Source organism: Bison bison, unplaced genomic scaffold (genome assembly GCF_000754665.1).
Source record: "Bison bison bison isolate TAMUID 2011002044 unplaced genomic scaffold, Bison_UMD1.0 scf7180017864313, whole genome shotgun sequence".
NCBI classification, from domain to species: Eukaryota; Metazoa; Chordata; class Mammalia; order Artiodactyla; family Bovidae; genus Bison; species Bison bison.
The window spans coordinates 2686385-2707139 of NW_011494885.1; the positions used below are offsets into that span (position 1 = coordinate 2686385).

Here is a 20755-nt window from a genome sequence, read left to right on the forward strand (position 1 = left end):
AAAATTGTATTTATTTGGTGCACCAGGTCTTGGTCGCAGCACTCGGGATCTTTACTTTCGGCATGTGGGATCTAGTTCCCTGACCAGGGATCCAACCTGGGACCTCTGCATTGGAAGCTTGGACTCAACCACTGGACCACCAGGGAAGCCCCTACAGGTGTGGAATTTTTAATAAAATACTTAATATATTGGAAGGCACTTTCCGCACCAATGGACATTTTTCTAGAGGTTTAGAACAATCCAGTCATGGTGACTGGGTAGAGAATGGAGGATGAGAACAGTCAGTTTTTTCCCTGCACCATCTCTCCCATGGTCACCTCCATCTTCCAGAAATGGGAATCTTCCCTCAAACACGATGAGCTCATCATTCCACAAGCTCTCCAAGGGGGTGACTCTGCCGCAATCTTCGTCAAGGCCCCAGTGGACCCAGAAATGCGCCAACCAAGGCCGCTTCAAGTCCCATGCCAGGACTGGAGGTCACACAGACACTAGAACTTTTCTCATTCTGGGCCAAGTGTCTCTGTGCTGAGTTGGTGGTGTCTGTGGAGGGGGTCCCACGGCACCTCAGAGATGATGGGGACGGTCCTCCTATCCCAAGCAGAGGCGATTTTCAAAGCCCCTCCTCTACCGCCTCCTCCTCCAGTAAAGGAGCAAGAGAATCTAGAACCAGTCTCCCCACCCAGCTCCCTCCTCCAGAATCTCACCCAGAAGGGATTGTCAACACCATTGCTTAGTCACTAAGTCATATCCAATTCTTTGCGACCCCACCAGGCTCCTCATCCCTGGGGTTTCCCAGGCAAGAATACTGGCATGGGTTGCCATTTCCTTCTCCAGGGGATCTTCCTGATTCCTTCAAAATGCAGGGATTGCACCTGCGTCTCCTGCATTGGCGGGAGCATTCTTTACCCCTGAACCACCTGGGAAGCTCTGTGTCAACATTATAGTAAGTGAAACTGGAGTCTGCTGGTGAGGAGAAAATGGGTGGATCTGAATCCTGAGGCCATAGACTGAGAAAAGAGGCAACTGGGAAGGACAGGGAAAGGGTAGAACAAAGAGGAAAAGTTGAGGGACACTTGGAGGCAAGATTTCAACCTGAAGTTCCCAGAGCGTCTCACCTACGAACCTGTGCTGCCTGGCCCTTGATCTCCTAGACTGAGCTCTGGTTCCCATGTTTGAATGGAGTCTGGGGTCCACTCACAGGGCTAGACTCTGAGTGCCCCACCCCCACAGCCCTGTCCCACATTCCTACCCCCTCATTTGCAGCCCCACCTCCTGATCTTCTCTTTATTTTTATTTTCATAATTAATTACTTTTTGTGGTGTGTAATGTCTTATTCAGGAGAAGACAATGGCACCCCACTCCAGTACTCTTGCCTGGAAAATCCCATGGACGGAGGAGCCTGGTAGGCTGCAGTCCATGGGGTTGCGAAGAGTCGGACACAACTGAGCGTCTTCACTTTCACTTTTCACTTTCATGCATTGGAGAAGGAAATGGCAGCCCACTCCAGTGTTCTTGCTTGGAGAATCCCAGGGATGGGGGAGCCTGGTGGGCTGCTGTCTATGGGGTCACACAGAGTCGGACATGACTGAAGCGACTTAGCAACAGCAGCAGCAGTGTCTTATTCCCTGACCAGAGATGGCATGGTGCTTCTTGCAGTAGAAGCATGGAGGAGTCTTTTTCTTTTTTTTCACTTCATTTTATTTATATTTATTTTTAGAAAGTGAAAGTAAAGTCCCTCAGTCGTGTCCGACTCTTTGCGACCCCATGGACTGTAGCCTACCAGGGTCCTCCATCCATGGGATTCTCCAAGCAAGAATACTGGAGTGGGTTGCCATTTCCTTCTCCAGGGGATCTTCCTGACCCAGGGATCGAACCTGGGCCTCCTGCATTGGAAGTAGACGCTTTAACCTCTGAGCCATCAGGGAAGCCTGCTTAGTTCTATTCTAGTCTCTGTTCTGTTTATTTTTATTGGAGTATAATTGCTTTATAATGTTGTGTCAGCTTCTGCTGTACAAAGAAGTGAATCAGCTCTATGCATACATGTATCCCCTCTCTCTTGGCCTTCCCTTCCATCCCCCCATCCCACCCCTCTGGGTCATCACAGAGTACAGAGCTGAGCTCCCTGGGCTCTACACCAGGTTCCCACTAGCTATCAATTTTACACATGGTGGAGTCTTCACCACTGGACTACCAGAGAAGGCCCCAGCCACATCTGCACCCAGCCCCCTTCTGGAACGTTCTGGTGAAGAATGACTTGAAAGGGTGTCCAAACCCACCTCCCCACCCTGGAACCAAACTCCTTCCTCTCTCCTTGCACTTACTTCATGGGCCAGTCCCGTCCCTTCCTGGACCCAGACTTCTGTAGTGTACTTTTTGAGTTGTGAAAGACATGGAAATTATTTTCTTATGTGTTAATTTTATATTGATATAAAACAATTTTATATCAGAATTACACAGAATAAAGTGATACCTTTTGGCCCTGAATTGGGTGTGCCCCCAAACGGGCCTCCGACAATCAGCCCTCTCCCCAACTTTCTGTTCTAAACCTTTGTGGAAGGCTGGTGTCACTGGTTGTGGCCGTTAGAGAGGCCTGGGCTGAAATGACCTTCGGTTAAAGGTCCAAACATTCCAGAAGTTTCCAGGCCCTTCTCTGAGCAGAGCTGACTCCAGAGGAGGAATGTCTTACCAATCGACCACTCTGACCTTTCCCTGTGCTCTGCCTTACTAAGTTCAGATACCTCCGTTTCCAGAATCTTGTAAAGGCGCAAATTTTGATTTCTTTCTAGGAAATCCTTTTTGGAGACAAGCAAATTCTTCCTTTGTGAGAGTCCCAACCCCCACACCACAATCTCTGGGCCGGTACAAAGTCCAGCCCCCGGGTGGATTTCCAAGAAAGGGGAGACTTTCCTTTCTGCCTCCTGGTCCACCCTCAGAAGCGCCCCGCCCCGCGCTGGGCCCAGTGCCCGCCAGGGGGCGCGCCGACCCACCCTCCCTCCTTGGTTGGGGGGTTGGGAGGGAGAGACCAGTCCAGACTCGGGCTCCGCGGCGAAGACCCCGTCCCTCCCTGCCTGTGAGTCGCGTCCCCCACCTTGTGCCACACCCTGTCGAGATCAGTGCAAGAAAGCGGAGACTTGTGATTGAAATGGAATTTTTATTCAGTGCAACCAGGAGGTCATGGTAACTTGAAACTTGTTCTTAAGTGGAAAAGTGGGTGTTATCTTGCCACCTTTGGAAGTGGAGAAAGGACTCCGTTTGCATCGATCCCGCCATGATAGAATATGTAAGGTTGCAGAATTCACAGAGTGCCTCCTGGTTTGCTCCTGGTGGAGAAAATGCCAAGGGGAATCATGGATCTCATCAAGGGTCCCCAGGTCCAGCCTGGGGATTGATCATCCCTCACGGTATTAGTCACAGGGGTCATTGTGAGAGGTCAGGGTCCTGGGGACATCCAACAGCAAAGTAACCTCTCACGATTGTCCATGGTCACAGAAAGGGGACCAGTCTCCCTACTCAGGATAGACTTAGGATGACTGTTACAAAGGAGACAGAATAAGGAGGGAGGGATTGAATCTGAGTGTCTCCTATCCCTCTAAAACCCACTCCATGTCCCAGATCTAAGGGGACAACATATCTCTCCAGGCTCATTCAGGACACAGCATCCAACTGACCTCTGATCAGCCAACACTGAAGAGAGACAGAGAGAGCGGGGGAGCAAGAGAGAGATGGATGCAGAGGGAGGGATGGATAGATTATGGGCAGAGGAGTAGAAAAGAGAAACACAAGGTGACCAATGAAGAGGATGAAATAGAAATAAAAACGAAAGGAGAAAGAAGCAACAGAGAGTTCAGTTCAGTTCAGTCGCTCAGTCGTGTCCAACTCTTTGCCACCCCATGAACTGCAGCACGCCAGGCCTCCCTGTCCATCACCAACTCCCAGAGTCCAACCAAACCCACGTCCATTGAGTTGGTGATGGATGCCATCCAGCCATCTCATCCTCTGTCGTCCCCTTCTCCTCCTGCCCTCAATCCCTCCCAGCATCAGGGTCTTTGGTGGATGGAATAGAGTAGGTGGATGGGGACGGAAGGACCCAGAAAAGCACTCGGTGGGGGGAGATGAGTCATAGAACCGGTATGCAGGCCCCCCTTTCCTCCGTGCCCCCTCCTCCCTTGGAAGGCACAGAACCTCACCTGCCACAAACCCGATCGTCTGAGGATACAGCCGAGTAACAATTTTGACCTTTCACCTTCACCACGAAGGACTCCTGGGGCCTGTTGACCAACCACGGGCAGCACTGCTCGAAGCAGACCCTAAAGGTGCAGTTTCCACACTTCCGGGTCCTGCCCAAGGGTACCACGGCATCGTCATAGCAACAGTCCTGCCGGGGGTCGTAGAACTGGTCCCCGCATCGCTCTTGTGACTGGCACAGCAACAGCTGAGTGCCTGTGGGGGACACTGGAGGAAACAGAGGTGGTGTCACCCCGGCAGCGGGGTGGCAAGTCCTGGGCTGGGGTCTTCTGGGAGCGGCACCCCACCCCCCAGCGTCCGCGTCCCTCCTGGGCTCACCTGGGGCAGCATGTGAGCAGAGAAGCAAAAGGATGCAGACAGCAGCCAAGACAGCTGTGGGAGAAAAAGGGATGATGCTTGGCCTCAAAAGTGGATGGGGCAGCCACTGGAGCCCAACCTAGAGGAGGGGGGGTCCGAGGGGGTGTCTGTCCTGACCAAGGCTCAGGGAAAGCTTAGAAACAGACCTGTGTTAGGTGTCTGCGGATTATGGGTCTGTGGAAGTTGAGAGGAGGCAGGCAGGACTCAGAGAAATGGGTTTGGGGTTCTGAGGGATGTGGGTGTTCCCTGGGAGGGAAGAGTTCAGAGCAGGAGGCTCAGCTGGAGTCAAGCGTTAAAGGCAGCTGAGCTAACACTGGTGTCGTGTTATGTCCATGACCAATATTAAAATTTAGATGCCAGGATTTGGGGTGGGAGCCTGTCATAATGTACAGCATTGGGCATGAGTTTGGAAATTGATCAGGGACATGGATGGGGCTGCTCTTGGTCTTCCCAAGTGGTTCAGGGATAAAGAACACTCCTGCCATATCCCATGGATGGAGGAGCCTGGTAGGCTGCAGTCCATGGGGTCGCTAAGAGTCAGACACGACTGAGCGATTTCACTTTCACTTGTCACTTTCATGCACTGGAGAAGGAAATGGCAATCCACTCCAGTGTTCTTGCCTGGAGAATCCCAGGGATGGGGGAGCCTTGCCTGGGGAATCCCAGGGATGGGCTGCCGTCTATGGGGTCGCACAGAGTCGGACACCACTGAAGCGACTTAGCAGCAGCAGCACCCAATGCAGGAGGCACAGGTTCAATCCCTAAGTCAGGAAGACCCCCTGGAGAAGGAAATGGCAACCCACTCCTGTATTCTTGCCTGGAGAATCCCATGAACAGAGGAGCCTGGAGAGCTACAGTCCATGGGGTCCCAAAGAGCTGGACATGACTGAGCGACTGAGCAGGCATGCACGCCCTTGGGGATGTGGCAGGGGTACTGCTATGATGGAGTCCCTTGTCTGGCTGGGGGCTAGGGACGAGGAGTGATGGATTGAAGCGAGGATGGCGTTGAGGCTGATTTTGGATTTGGGCTCCAAGAGAGTCGGGATTTGGTCCTTCTTACCCAGGATGCAGCGTCGTGGAGTCATGGCTCTGGATTGGCTGCGGTGGAGTGGAAGGAAGTGTAGCAGATCCCAGCAGCTGGTTTTATACTATGCCGCCGAAGCCCCGCCCCCACCTCCCCAGAAAGAAGCTCCTGCTCTCATCAGCTCTCCTGTCTTCCTGCCAGGCCTGCAGAGACACGCTGGGGCCCTGGGGCAGCAACAGGTTTCAGATGTGAGCTTGGTCACGTCACTGTCAAACATGATGTCAATTCTTTGAGAGCCAGGAGGAGACCCATGGGGCCCCCTCCTCCCCCTCCCCACCAGAGCCTCCCTCTCACCCCGGACACTGCAGCCTCTTTTGCAAATAGGGATCCTTGGGGTCCTTCCCACTCTCCCAAGATGAATCCACTCGCCAGCTTTCCCATCAGATCCTCTAAGTCTTCTACTTTCTGGACTTTAAAAAAAAATAATTTTATTTATTTATTTATTTTTGGCAATGCTGGGTCTTCGTTGCCACGTGTGGGTTTTTCTCTAGTTGAGGGGAGCAGGGGCTGCTCTCTAGTTGCGGGACACAGGCTTCTCATCGCAGTGGTTTTTCTTCCCGCCTCTTTGTCACTGAGCCACCAGGGAAGCCCGACCCTTATTTTTTTAGTCTAAAATAGATGACAGACACATTTAAGAGCCTGGCAATAAAGATTCACTGAGAATGAGCTGTGTGGCAAGCCCTGAGTTAGAGGCTGCTACAGGTGCAGTGATTACTCAGTAGCATCAGAGAGGGCTACAGACCATCTTTAAGACCATGATGACTCAGAGAGGTCAGGTTTGGGTAAAAACTCAGTGGCTGTGGGAGCCCAGATTAGGGTGGGAGGTCATGAGATGCCTTGAGTGTTCAGGGAGGGATTCCTGGAAGAGGGGATATGTGAGCTAATATTTCAAGGATGAGGCTGAACTGTATTTTAGGAAGGCTGAGCCCCAGAGAGTGTGGAAGACGGACGAGGGAGCTGGAGCGAGTGGGAGAGGGGCAGGGTCAGTCCCTTGTGAGCATTGAGGACTCAGGACTTTATCCTCAGTGCACTGAGCACCATGTCCATGTCCTGAGCATGGAAGGAGAGTATTCAGATCTGTGTCTACGAATATCTGTCTCCCCAGGTCTGCTCTGGGGAGGCTGGACAGGAAGGTTGAGACCGGAGTTAGGAGCTCAGGGAAGATCCTGCTACAGCAAAAATACCTGTGCAGTGACCAGAGTTCTAAATGTTTTCTTTTTCCCATTGATGCTTTCAAACTGTGGTGCTGGAGAGGACTCTTGGGAGTCCCTTGGAGAGCAAGGAGATCACACCAGTCAATCCTAAAGGAAATCAACCCTGAATATTTATTGGAGGGATTGATGCTGAGGCTGAAGCTCCAATACTTAGGCTACCTGCTGCAAAGAGCCAACTCATTGGAAAAGACCCTGATGCTGGGAAAGATTGAAGGTGGGAGGAGAAGTGGGTAACAGAGGATGAGATGGTTGGATGGCATCACTGATTCAATGGACATCAGTTTGAGCAAGCTCCGGGAGATGGTGATGGACAGGGAAGCCTGGGGCGCTGCAGTCCTTGGGGTCTTAAAGAGTCGGACAAGACTGAGTGACCGAACAACAGCAGAAGAGGGGGCAGGGTACCGCATGCTCCCCTCCCAGCCCCATGTCGCCTCTTGGAGTTTGGGGGTTTCTGCAGTCACTGAGTAGTTCCCAACTGTGGACTGCAACATTTTAGTAGGTTCGACAACCACTCAAGCTGGGCATCAGCTACATCATTTTTTAATTGAAGAAAATATAGATTAAGGAATGGATTAGTATGTGCTGCAAAGAATCTTTTTTCCAGGTTTTTAAAAAAATTATTTTAAAATGTCATGTTAGTTTCTGCTGTACAGCAAAGTGAATCAGCTATATGTTTCCATATATCCCCTCTTTTTTGGATTTCTTTCCCATTTCGGTCATCACAGAGTTTCCTGGGCTATACATCAGGCTCTCATTAGCTGTCTATTTTAAGCACAGTATCAATAGTGTATATATGCCAGTCCAAATCTCCCGATTCATCCCATGCCCCCCCCCTTTCCCCTTGGGCATCCATGCATGGTTCTCTGTGTCTCTGTTTCTGCTTTGCAAATAAGATCACTTGTACCATTATTCTAGATTCCACACATACACGATACTTGTTTTCCTCTTTTGACTTCCATCTGTATGAAGATCTTGAGACCAATCCACGTCTCTGCTAATTACACAGAATCTTATTAATTATTTCACAATTAAATGCTGTGTACTGCAACTCGCATTCAGGAATGTTGGAACCCATGTAGTGATGTAATGTCTGTTTTCTGGCAAGTTGCAGGTGTTGGTTAATAAAGTCATGAATGGAGGAGGCTTGAAGCAAGGGTGGATCCTCCTTTGCCCAATGCTAGTTGTCAAGTCATGTTCTAGAGTTTGGAGCAGCACATTGCTCCTGACCTTGATTCCATTCTCTTCCTGGAATCGCTCCAGGAGGACAGTTGCCTCTGTGAGTATCTGGGGTGCTGTCGATGCCTGGATAGCAGCCAGGATGTGGCAGAAGGCATGTTTTCTAGGGCAGGGTTGGGGTTCTGTTTCTGAAGAGAGACGAGCCCAGACCTCACTCCTGGGCCTGGAGCTGAGTCACTGAAGAACAGGAGAGTGAAAGGAGGTCAGCACAGAGGTGCGGAGCCTGGATGCTGCCCAAAGAGCAGTGTCGCTTCTGAGACCTGTGGACACGTGCGTGCGTCCTCAGTCGCTTCAGTCGTGTCCCACTGTTCTCGACCACATGGACTGCAGCCCGCCAGGCTCCTCTGTCCATGGGGTCCTCCAGGCAAGAATACGGGAGTGGGTTGCCATGCCCTCCTCCAGGGGATCTTCCCAACTCCGGGGATCCACAGCCATTAACTCAGCAGCGCTGAGTCTTTGGGATAAGATAGCCCTGGGTTCACATTTTGCCTTGGCCCCTTCTCAAGGTACCAAAAAAGCCTTTGCAAAAACTTCTGTCCCATCCTACCGCCAGCCTCCTCAGGGAACCCCATCCTACTGTGCCCACCATAAGAACTCACTGTCTGGGACGGCTGTGTCTCCTGCATGTGTGTGCACGCTCAGTCATGTTTGACTCTTTGTGGCCTCATGGACCGTAGCCTGCCAGGCTCCTCTGTCCATGGGATTCTCCAGGCAAGAATACGGGAGTGGGCTGCCATTTCCTTCTCCAGGGGATCTTCCCAACCCAGGGATCGAACCCGCGTCTCCTGCATTAGCAGGAAGAATCTTTGCCACCAAGACACACGGGAAGTCACCGTCCACGTCGGAGGTGACTGTGAGGGCACCCGGCCTGTGTTGGCTGATGCCATCACTAGGTGTTGGGACCTGCCTCTACTTACGGCTAAAGAAAGTTCTAGCTGTCTTGGCAACAAGTGTAAGATCCTGACTTCACACAACTATTTGTCTCATTCTGTCATTCTGTTTCTTGAAGCCAAGCAAGACACTGACCCAAGGTCCAACTGTTGGTCAGTGACTCAGGCTGGACTAGATCCCAGGTCTCCTGAGCCCCAGCCCAGGGGCCTCTGAACACCCCTGGCCCAGCCCATCTAGGAAGGACAAGCAGACTCTGCTCATAGACCACCCTGGGGAAGCCCCAGGTGACGGTTCCCAAGTGTCCTGGCTGCGGCTGGCAGAGCCGGCTCCCTGGGTGTGATACCAGGGGTTTGCTGTCAGTTCCTGCTCTCACCGGTTCCCCACTGGCTTTCCGATTGCCCCAGGAATAAATAGACTAGGTCTTCTACCTGGCAGTATCTGGGTGTTATTTCCATCTGGCCTTAGGGAGCCCGTCCCAGGAAACAGGCAGGAATGAGGTGGACTTACATGTGTGTGGAAGGAATGTCAGGTATGCAGGAGGAGGGGCTGGGACTCCCCAGATCCACGAGGTCCCTCCTCTGCTGGCTGATGGGGAGGTTGTGTCCCTCCTTTACACAACTCTATCCCTGGGATCACACAAACAGATCCCTGCTCCCTGCAACGTGACTTCAGGTGACCAAAGAATGGATGGTTTGGCTTGACCCAGCCCTGGTTAGATCCTCCAAATGATATAGTCGATTAAGAGCTTATGTGTCTTAGGAGTGGCTGGAGGAAGAGGCTCTAGGCTGTGTCTCCTTGCATTGATCTAGGATCCAGATCTCAGAGCTGTTGCCTAAACTCACGGTTGCTGCTGGGGAAACACCTGATGACTGCATGACTGTGATGCCCAGGGCTGCAGATACATCAGGAACCCCAGCCACCAGGGCTTGTGGGAAAGGTGGACTGATGCTTCCCAGCCTCTGCAGACAAGGAGGCCCTCAGTGAAGGGCGGAGGTGCCAAGTGTCCTTCTTGCACATTCCTCATGGTTCCCCATTGCCCTCGGCTTATTATAACTCCTTGTGTGTGTGTGTGTGTGTGTGTGTGTGTGCACACACATGTGTGTGTGCGTGTGTGCGCATGTGTGTGTGTGCGTGTGTGTGTGTGTGTGTGTGTGTTAGTTTTTTAGTTGGGTCCGATTCTTTGTAACCCCATGGACTGTAGCCCGCCAGGTTCCTCTGTCCATGGGATTCTGCCGGGAGCCAGCACGAGAGTCTCCACCCATGACAAGGTCATGTGGGAGAGATCTGGTGGGCAAGGCGAGCCAGAACTCAAGGGGTGCCCCTCTGGGCCTGCCTGAGCATCTACCCCCAAACCAAAATCTGTGTGTTTTACTATTTCACAACTTTCACCAACTCCTCTGACATTAACGGGGGGGGGCCTATCCCCGACCACCTTTCTCTGTAAGAAAATCAACTTAAAACTCTGGTTAATAAGTCTCCTGGGCATAATAGGAGTGTTTCAATTCAAACCCCTCTGATGACTTTCTAGCTTGCCTGACAGGTTTGTTCAGATTCACAGTCTCCCAACCACCAGAGGCACAGGAAGCTTAAGATATTCTAACAATGCAGAGCTTCTCAGAGTTAAAATTGTTAAAATAGAACTAGTAGAGGATTTCTTTGTTGAGCTAATGCTTGCTGCAAAGTTTCCATATCCCTTACCTACAGTGTCCCTGGGAGTGTATTGATTAATATAGTTGGTGTATAGAAATGTAAGTAGTAACTTTAATGTTTGTAATCTTGGACCCTTGAGTTAATTCTTTTCCTGTTATGGCCCACCACACTTTTGCCCTATAGGAATGCAACTTTATCTAATGCTTTCGGAGGGTGGCGCCTGACTTTAGAATAATCACCTTTAGAGAAAAATAAGTTTTCTGAAGAAAGGGTCATAAAATGTTAACAGGCCTCCTGGCCAAAAGATGATGTGAATCACCTAAAACTTTTACATATGATAAGTTTGCAGAAAGAAAGCCTGGCTTCGATAAGGATCAAGGACTGCTGACCTTGCATGACTCTACCCCTTCCCCCATTATCCTCTATGCACAACTTAAGGTATAAAAACTACTTTGGAAAATAAAGTGTGGGCCTTGCTCACTGAAGCTTGGTCTCCCCATGTTGTTCTTTCTCTTTCCTTTTCCTATTCAGGCTGATTCCATGGAGCGCAGGGGCTCTCTGCGTTCACTTTCCTGCCTGGGCTTCTAAGACCCACTCGAGAAGGTGCCTAAGGTGGGGCACCTTCCGCGATTCAAGAGGATGCCTGCGGCCTATGTGAACAGAGCAAGTCCTGTGCTGGGGCTTTATTGGCTTTCTGCGTAAACCAAGGAATATCAGCCTCTTTTCTCTCCTCTATTTTCTTAACTGCAAAATTCTCTCTTTCTCCTTTTATCTATCCTTTCGCCAACGCCGTCCCCCAGAGGGAATCCATGGATCCAACCAGGGCTGGACCCCGGTAGGATTCTCCAGGCAAGAATACTGGAGTGGGTTGCCATTCCCTCCTTCAAGGGATCTTCCCGATCCAGGGATCAAGCCCCAGTCTCCTGAATTGCAGGCAGATGCTTTACTGTCAGAGCCACCAGGGAAGCCTGATTACAACCCAGATGTCTACCAGGGCTCAACAGCTATTTCCTCAGTTGTATGCCTCACCACTCTCTTCCCACCTCCTATGTGTTCCCTACATCCCCAAGTTCCAGGGTTCATACATGATGGTTTCTGTCAGACCCTCTCCCGACTCTCTTCATGTGCCTTCCGTTCGGCCCCCAGATTTCAGTTTAAATGCCACCCTCCTGAGATGTCCCTCAATTCAGAGGATGAGGTCTGTAACGTCATGACATCCTGATAGCACCTTGGATATCTTCTCCTGAGCACTTTTCACAGTTTTTTGTGGCTTTGTTGTCAAGAAAGACACTTGAGAATCAGGCCTAGTTGTGCGTTTGATTCTCAGTGAGAAGGGAATGAGTTTCGTCTGGAACCAAAGAGATCAAGGGTTTCAGATTGAGGCAAACCACACCAGCCTTCACTCTGCACGCGCAGGTGGGAATCTAAATCACACTGTAAAGTGAAGCTACTCAGGGAAAGTATCGTTCCAGCAACAGAACAATGAAAGAGATTGGTCAGCACCAGCGTTGTGGACAGTTCCTTGTGTTCCCTGGACTGACAACATCTGCATTCAAATCTTTTTACTTTTCGGTTTTTAGAGAATTAAGTGTGTTTATTTTTGGCCATGCTGGATCTTCACTGCTGCTTGGGCTTTTCTCTAGCTGTGGAAAGCCAACTCTCTAGTTGCCATGCAGGGGCTGCTCATCACGGTGGATTCTTTTGTTGCAGAGCACAGGCTTTAGGGCTCTTGGGCTTCAGCGGTTGTGGCTCCCGGTTTCTAGAGCACAGGTCCATAATTGTGGAGCATGGGCTTAGTTGCTCCAAGGCAGTGGGATCTTCCGAGACTAGGGATCAAACCTGTGTCTCCTGCATTGGCAGGTGGATTCTTTACCACTGAGCCACCAGGAAAGCCCTTGATTTTCAGTTACAAGTCTGAATGTATTCTAGAGATTACCTTTCAGATCTTTATTAGATTTGTGATTTGCAAATATTTTCTCCTATTCTGTGAGTTGCATTTTCACTTTCTCGACAGTATCCTTTGATACACAGAAGTTTAAACTTTTTTGAAAGTCCAATATAGCCTGTATGTTTTTTTTTTCCCTTTGCCTCTTTGCCTTTGGTGTCATATCTAAGAAACGATTTTCAAATCCAAAACAACACTTACTCCGTTGTTTTCTCTAAGACTTTGCTAGTTTTAACTCTTCCATTTAGGGCTTTTTAAAAGAGAATTTTTATTTTATTATTTACTTTTGGTTGTGCTGGGCTTCACTGCTGCGTGGGCTGTTTCTTTAGTTGTGGCAAGCGGGGCTACTCTTCTCTGCAGCATGTGGGTGTCTCACTGCGGTGGCTCTAGGCCCACGGTAGGTACAGTGTGCAGGCTCTACGGTGTTCGAGCTTCGGTAGTTTGGGCACCTGGGCTCCATAGTTGCGGCACATGGGCTCTAGAGCGCAGGTTCAGTAGCTGTGGTGAACAGGCTTAATTGTCCCATGATATGTGGGATCTTCCCAGACCAGGGATCGAACTTGTGTCGTCTGCATTGGCAGGCGCATTCTTATTCACTGGGCCACCAGGAAAGCTAAAAAGCTTTTAAAATGAAGACAAAATTCATGGAAGATAGGAGAGTGTGCATGGCAGAGAATCTTCACAAATACTTGGTAATCACATATTTTTGGACTGTGTGTAACTAAAGGAAGTAATATCTATTTTTCCCAGTGAGTCACATACAGAGATTAATAAACACACAAGAGATCAGAAATCTCCAGGCACAGGCTTGCCTGCTGCTTTCCAAAGTTCCGGCGATCTGCTGTCCCGCTGTGTCTTTCGGAAAAATGGGCTCAGCTCTCACGTCGTCCACCCCAGGTGTTTGGCACCCAGCCTGGTAGGCTTGGCACCTAGCGTGGTGTTTCTACCAAAAGGAGGGTTGAGGTTGGTGTGGACACGGGCCAGTTCCCAAGAGAAGCCAATTGCCCAGGGCGGGCTTGGAGTTGGCGTCTCTCAGACTGAGGGGCCACTCCTGCCGGCATCCGGAGTTCAGAGCCTGGTCTCTCCGGGTGGCTGAGTCAGTTCCTGGGTGGACAAGTGGGAGGAAATCAGGGCAGCAGGGGTGGGTCTGAGAGGCTGTACTCAGAGAGGCTGTGGGGGGCCCGACCAGGGCTCCATAGACATGGAGGACACCAGCCCCCAAAATGTTGAGGCTTTGGAGTCAGAGAGCCCTGGGTTTGAACTTCTACGCTTTTTTCAAAGGGCCAAATAGACCATTTATAGGCAATACCTTGCATGAGAGGAGGGCCCAGTTTCTCATGTTTGACTCTGACAGCTAAAAAAAAAAAAAGATTTTATTTATTTATTCGTTGGGCTGGGTTCTTTGTTGCTGCGTGGGCCCCTCTCTAGCTGTGGCGAGCGGGGGTTACTCTCTAGTTTCCGTGCTCAGGCTTCTCACTGCGGTGTCTTCTCCTGTTTCGGAGCCCAGGCTCTAACCTGGGAGGGCTTCTGTAGTTGTGATTCCCAGCTCCAGAGCACAGGCTCAATAATTGCGGCACCCGGGCTTAGTTGCTCCATGGCCTGTGGGATCTTCGTGATCCAGGGATCGAACTTGTGTCTCCTGCATTGGCAGGCAGATTCTTTACTACTGAGCCACCAGGGAAGTCCAAGCAGCTTTTTATTTTATTTATTTTGTTGACGTATAGTTGATTTGCAATGTTGTGTTCATTTCTGCTGTACAGCCAAGTGATTCATTGTACATATATAAACTTTTTTTTTCATATTTTTTCCATTATGATTTATCGCAGGATATTGGATATAGTTCCCTGTGCTATACAGCAGGACCTTGTTGCTTATCCATCCTGTATGTGCGAGTTTGCATCTGGTAACCCCAAACTCCCAAGTCTGTTCTCTATATTTGTGTGACTCTGACAGCTTTTGAGCTTCACCTCCAAGGCATTTCTGGGGAGACCATGCTCTCCTTTTCTTGGGGGCAGAAGGAAAGTCAAACCCTCGACCCCAGCCCATATTCAAGAACCTCACTGTGGAGCTTCTCTGGTGGCTCAGTGGTAAAGAATCCACCTGCTAATGCAGTAGACACGGTTCCGTCTCTGATCCGGGAAGATTCCACATGCCTGGGAGCAACTGAACCCGTGGGCTGCAACTATTGAGCCTCTGCTCAGGGGCCAGCAAGTCTCAACTACTGAACCCAAGTGCCCTAGAGCTAGGGCTCTGCAACAAGAGAAATGCTGGCACAGGAACAGAGACCCAGCACAACCCAAAACAAATAAAAATTTAAAAAAACAAACAAACCTCACTCTGACCCCAGCTCCTGGACCCAAGAACAAAGTCAAAGTCACTGTTCATACTAGCTTCACATGGCACTGAACCTACTTGGGTGAGGCCTGTTGCTGTTGTTTAGGGGAAACATAAGCACTATTTTAAATACAGCGGTGCCTGAGTGTTGTTCTGTCATCCAGGACCATTCCTGGGCAGTCATCGGCCCAGAGGGCAGCAGAGGCAACTGAAAGCCCACATCCACAGTCCCCAAACACAGGGACTTCCCTGATGGTCCAGTGGTTAAGAATTCACCTGCCAATGCAGGGGACACAGGTTTGATCTCTGGTCTGGAATCTAAGATCCCATGTACCTCAAGGCAACTGAGCCCGAGTGCCACATCTGCTGAGCCTGCAAGCCCTAGAGCCCGTGCCCCACAACGAGAGACGCCACTGCAATGAGAAGGGCACGCACCGAAACTGGAGAGTAGCCCCCGCTCGTCACAAGTAGAGGAAAGTCCAGGCAGCAGCGAAGATCCAGTGCACTAAAAAATAAAATGAATTACATTTTAAAAAACAGCAACAGTCCCCAAACAAGTTGCCTGTCACCTGGGGATGAGTCTGGGATCTCTACTGGACTCAGAGCTCTGGGAAGATAGGAACCACGGCTGCCTCATCACCACCATGGTCTTAGGTACTCCCACTGGCAAAGGATGCTCAGAAAACCATGGGAAACAAGAGATGCTGGAAGCCTCATTGGTTGTTATCTCTCACCTCAGTTCCCTGGAAGTAAGGAAGACCCTGGCATAAGGCCCCACTGCAGGTCAGAGACACAGTCCAGACTGGTCCCAGACACCCCAAATACCAACCAGGGAAACTCCATCAGCCTCAAGCCCAGCCCCTGGGAAACTGCGAGGAGGCCCTGCGTTCAGGGATTCCTGAACAAACCCCAGCAGTGCTTCTGGAATGTACCAGTAATCTGCAGAGTCAGGGACTTCCCCTCAGTACCTGAGTGTAAAAAGATTCAACTTCCTCCTGGGTTGTAGGAAATTTTATCGCCATCTGGCCTCAGGGATCCCCTACTAGGGAGCGGGCAGGAACTTGGTGGAACATATTTTCTGAAACAATGTCAGGTATGCAGCGTGCCCGTTAGGAGGTGAGACCGGGACTCCCCAGGGCCAGAGGGCCCCAACCTTTGATGTCTGATCATGCTATTTATTCTCCCTGCAGATGTCATTGTCACAGGCTGGTCCCTGCTCCATGTAACACAGGTGACCACTTACCACACCTGATGGTCAGGCCAGATCCCTTCCTCCTTCCGATACTGTGAATCAGCAGAAGCAGCAGTCACAACGACAGAAAAAAAAAGCTACTCAAATGACAAATGATGACAAATAGGACTTTTACAGTGAATGGGATCCGACTCATCTCTGGCAGGGCTGCAAGTGTTGAATTCATGCCACGACTCCCCCCCCCCCAGAGATGACCTGTAACAACACCTCTGAACTAGAAACTTTTAACTTTTTTTCATTAACATTTTTAAAATTTAATTTTTAAATGTTAATTGAAGTATCATCGATTTACCATGTGGTGTTAGTTTCAGGTGTGATTAGTTCATTTCAAAGTGAACAGGGAACTCTATTTCCCAAGGAAGAGATTGGGGTAGGGACTTCCCTGATGGGGTAGCGGTAAAGAATCCACCTACCAATGTAGGAGACCCGGGGTTCAATTCCTGATCCGGGAAGATCCCACATGCCACAGAGCAACTAAGCCTGAGCGCCACAACTATTGAGCCTATGCTCTAGAGCCTGGGAAGAGCAACTACCAAGTTGTTGCCACGAACTGCAACTGCTGAAATCCGCATGCCCTGGAAACTGCTCTGCAACAAGACAATCCACTGCATTGAGAAGCCCCTGCACCACACCTAGAGAGTGCTCCAGGCTCTCTGCGACTAGGAAAAAGCCCGCGCAGCAGCGAAGACCCAGCACAGCCAAAAATAAATACATAAAATTATTTTTTAAAAAAGAATCCGCTTTGTAAGGTAGGGAATCAGGTTTGATCCCTGGTTGGGGAACTAAGATCCCACATACTTGGGAGCAACTAAGCCCCAGCGCCACAACTCCTGAGCCCACGCGCCGCAACTAGAGAGTCCGTGTGGCTGCCGCGGAAGATCTCATGGAACGCAACGAAGATCCTACGCGCCGCAACTGAGACCTGACGGACCCAATTAAGAAAAACTGGGACAGTTTTGGGTAGGATGTAAAACCGGTTCACTTGGGCATAAACAGTATTAATGTTTTCCGTGAATAAGAATAGACTAGAACAGCAGAGAAAATGCTCTGAGCAGAGTCCTCTGCTATGTTGGTTCATGCACTTTTCTCTGTGGCTGTATGTGAGCCGCATAATGATGTAATATCTATTTCCCTCCGTAAGTCACTACACACAGTTGTTATTACACTTGGGAATAGGGAAGGTTTGGGGGAATCGCCTCCTCTTTTCCTGAGAATCCCTAACTTACCTGCCCCGTCATGTCGTGTTCCCATGAAGGGGTTCCTCTCTTTGGTCCTCAGTGTTACCAGGAGTTTCCTGGAGCAATGCAAACCTGGTTAGCGCGATCAGAAAGGGGCGTGAGGCCAGATCCGGATCCCAGCGGAGGTGAGGGAGAGGAGCCCCGCGCGGAGGCCAGCGAGGCTAGCATCACTGAGGAGGGAGGAGCCCAGCCCCCCACGCCCGGGCCTGGAGTCTAGTGTATCAGGGCCGTTGAGTCAGGCCCTGCGGTGGGACAGAGGAGGGGGACCCCGACATCGCAGGGGAGATCAGAGGCTGTGCTGTTGGGAGGGCAGCGGGGGGCCAGGCCAGAGCTCGATGGACTCTGAGAGCCCTGATTCGACAGGGATGAGGCTTCGGGCTGGCATCCTGCTTCTGTTCCTTCTCGAGTGTCGTAAAAGCCATTACACGTGGCGCTATCCAATGCCACTGCCAGCTCCCTCAGAGACCCCCCACCTCCTTCTGCCTGATCTGCAGCGGCTTGAGGCAGGATTTCAGTTCCCCGCCCGAGACTGGAGTCAGTTCAGTTCAGTTCAGTCACTCAGTCGTGTCCGACTCTTCGCGACCCCATGGACTGCAGCACGCCAGGCCTCCCTGTCCACCACCAAGTCCCGGAGTTTACCCGACCACCGCAACGAGAGCACCAAATCCCAACCACTAGCCCACCAGGGACCAGGGGTCAGTGACAAGGCCCAGGACCATCAGCTGTGTAGAAATAAATTTCCACATAGAGAGAGAGAGATGTGAAGCAAGTCGCGTGTTTACTGAGAGGAGTTAAGAGTGTGTGTGGATAGACAGGTGGGAGGGCTCAAAGACAGCTGCACCCTCAGGGTGGTCTGAATCACTAGTGTGGGGCGTTTCTCCCGGGTCTCCTTTGGCCAATCATCTTGCTCCCGTGTGTTCACGTGCATCTCTTAGCCAATGCGGATTCTGGTGAAAATGGCTGTGGGTAGGAGGACATCACTTACTAATAGGTGACACCCCCTCCCTTTTGGCCTTTCTGCGCATGTGTCATTGACTTTGAGGATGAGGAACACGAGGTCTTTTGTCTCTTATCTGGGCAGGGCCCTGCTACTCTCTTGCTCCTGCTGCTGTCGAGTTTCTGTTCACAGGGAACCAACTCCAGCTGTTCACACTGTCCATCTGTTCCTGCCTCTTGCCCACCTGGGTGCCCACCCTCTCTGTGTGCGGATGGCTCTGACTTCTGCTCCTGAGCCCAGCTTTGTGAGGATGCTGAACGGAAGCTAGCTCAGCTGTTGGGACTCTGCCTCTGCTGTGTGTAAAAGATGCTGGGTTTCTGGACGGTAAATATGAAATCAATTGGCCATTTATTGAATTCTCTCAACCTGATCCCTGGATTCAAGCAAGATACTGAGGTGAGGTCCCATGCTAGTCGGTGATACAGGCTGGAACAGTCCCCAGGCCCCCTGAATCCCTCCAAGAGCCTCCAACCCCGCTGGCCCAGCCCATCTGGGAAAGGCAGGCCAGCCCTGGTCACAGCCACCCCTGAATAAGCCCCGCCATGTCCTTCCCCCAGCTCCAAGTCCAGGATGGCAGAGCCGGGCTCCTGGATGTGGAAGCCAGGATGATGCTCAGTTCCCGTTTCACCTGCTTCCTCGCTGGATTTCCCTTTGCCCCAAGAATGAATGGACTAAATCGTCCTCCTGGCAGCATCTACTGTTGTTTTTTATCTGGCCACAGAGAACGTCTCCCAGGAAACTTACAGGAGGTGGCCTTACATGAGGACAGAGAGAGTGTCAGATATGCAGGAGGAGAAACTGGGGGGAGGAGCATGACCCAGAGAAAGGCACCTGGCTTTTAGGACTTACAAAGGCCTTTGAATACTTCTGTTTGTGTGTCAATGTGTGACCCAGAAATTTCCTTCTTTTTTTTTTTCCGTATATTTTCTATTTTTAATCATTTTTATTGCAGTAGAGTTGATTTACAATGTTGTGTTGATTTCTGCTGTACAGCAAAGTGATTCACACACATATATATTCTTTCCCATGATGGTTGATTACAGGATATTGAATGTTTCCCTGTGATTTACAGCAGGACTCTGTTGCTTGTCCAGTCTGTATATACCAGTTTGCATCTGTTCATCACAAACTCCATTCCATCCCTCCGCAGCCCCCTCTCCCACTTAGCAACCACACGTCTGAGTCTGTTTCTGTTATGTAAATAGGTTCCTTTGTGTCGAATTTTAGACTCCACGTATAAGTGATATCACACAGTATTTGTGTTTCTCTTTCTGATTTATTTCACTTTGTACCATAATCTCTAGCTGCATCCATGTTGCTGCAAGTGGCATGATTTCATTCCATTTTACAGCTGAGTAGTACTCCATTGTATGTATGCGCCACGTCTTTATCCCTTCATCCCCTGATGGGCATTTAGATAGCTTCCATTTCTTGGCTATCACGAATAGTGCTGCTATGAACAGAGGGGTGCCTGCATCTTTTTGAATTGTAGTCTTCTCTGAATATATATGCCCAGGAGTGCGACTGCTGGATCATATGGTAGTTCTATTTTTCATTTTCGGAGGAACCTCCATGCTGTTTTCCATAGTGGCTGCACCAGTTTACATTCCCACCAACAGTGTAGAAGGGTTCCCTTTTCCCCACACCCTCTCCAGGATTTATTGTTTTTAGACTAGATCATGGCCATTCTGAGCAGTGTGAGGTGGTACCTCATTATAGTTGCATTTCTCTAGTAATTCATGATGTCAACCAGTTCATATTTTTAGAAGCAGAATTCGTGCTTCTGAGGGAGGGATTCCTGTCCTTGAGCACATGCTCCTTACGTGCTGTGTGTGCAACTCCCAAACTTCTATGCCATCTATGATTTGGTTTTGAGTCCCTCAGGCTGTGAAGACCGATCATTTAATGAGAACACACAGAACCTCTCATGTCTCTACAGACCTACTGTCTGCCGCTCACATCACCATACACCCCTGTCAAACCTTAACCCTGATGCCCTGCTTCCTTTACCCCCTGATTGGACATCCCCAAATGGTGCCGCCATATTAGATTATTATCTTGTCCTAGATTAGATTGATCAGAAATCCCTCTTCTCCAAGTTGATCTTACTTTTCACGTCCAATGTTCTTAGCTCCAAGAAGAGTACGGGATTTTCTAGGCGGGACACCCTACCTGTAATCAACACAACCGCTTGAATAGTAAGCCCTATGCTGTGCTCCAATCCCAAAGTAAGGCAGTGCCAAAGAAAGGCAATGCCAAAGAATGCTCAAACTACCGCACAATTGCACTCATCTCACACGATAGTAAAGTAA

General features: G+C 50.2%; 1 protein-coding gene and 1 non-coding gene across 2 annotated transcripts; both read right to left on the reverse strand.

Moving 5' to 3' along the window:
* Nucleotides 1-1852: 1852 nt before the first annotated feature.
* TRNAW-CCA lies at nt 1853-1925 on the reverse strand. Its single transcript has one exon. It is a non-coding gene; the product is annotated as a tRNA-Trp (tRNA).
* A 1206-nt stretch (nt 1926-3131) lies between these two features.
* LOC104997716 (insulin growth factor-like family member 1) lies at nt 3132-5706 on the reverse strand. The gene is made up of 4 exons (XM_010852632.1): nt 5663-5706; nt 4564-4617; nt 4188-4452; nt 3132-3320 (listed from the first exon to the last, which is right to left on the reverse strand). Exons 1-4 carry the CDS (start codon nt 5685-5687, stop codon nt 3296-3298), a joined length of 369 nt encoding a protein of 122 aa, XP_010850934.1. The 5' UTR covers nt 5688-5706; the 3' UTR covers nt 3132-3295.
* Nucleotides 5707-20755: the final 15049 nt, after the last annotated feature.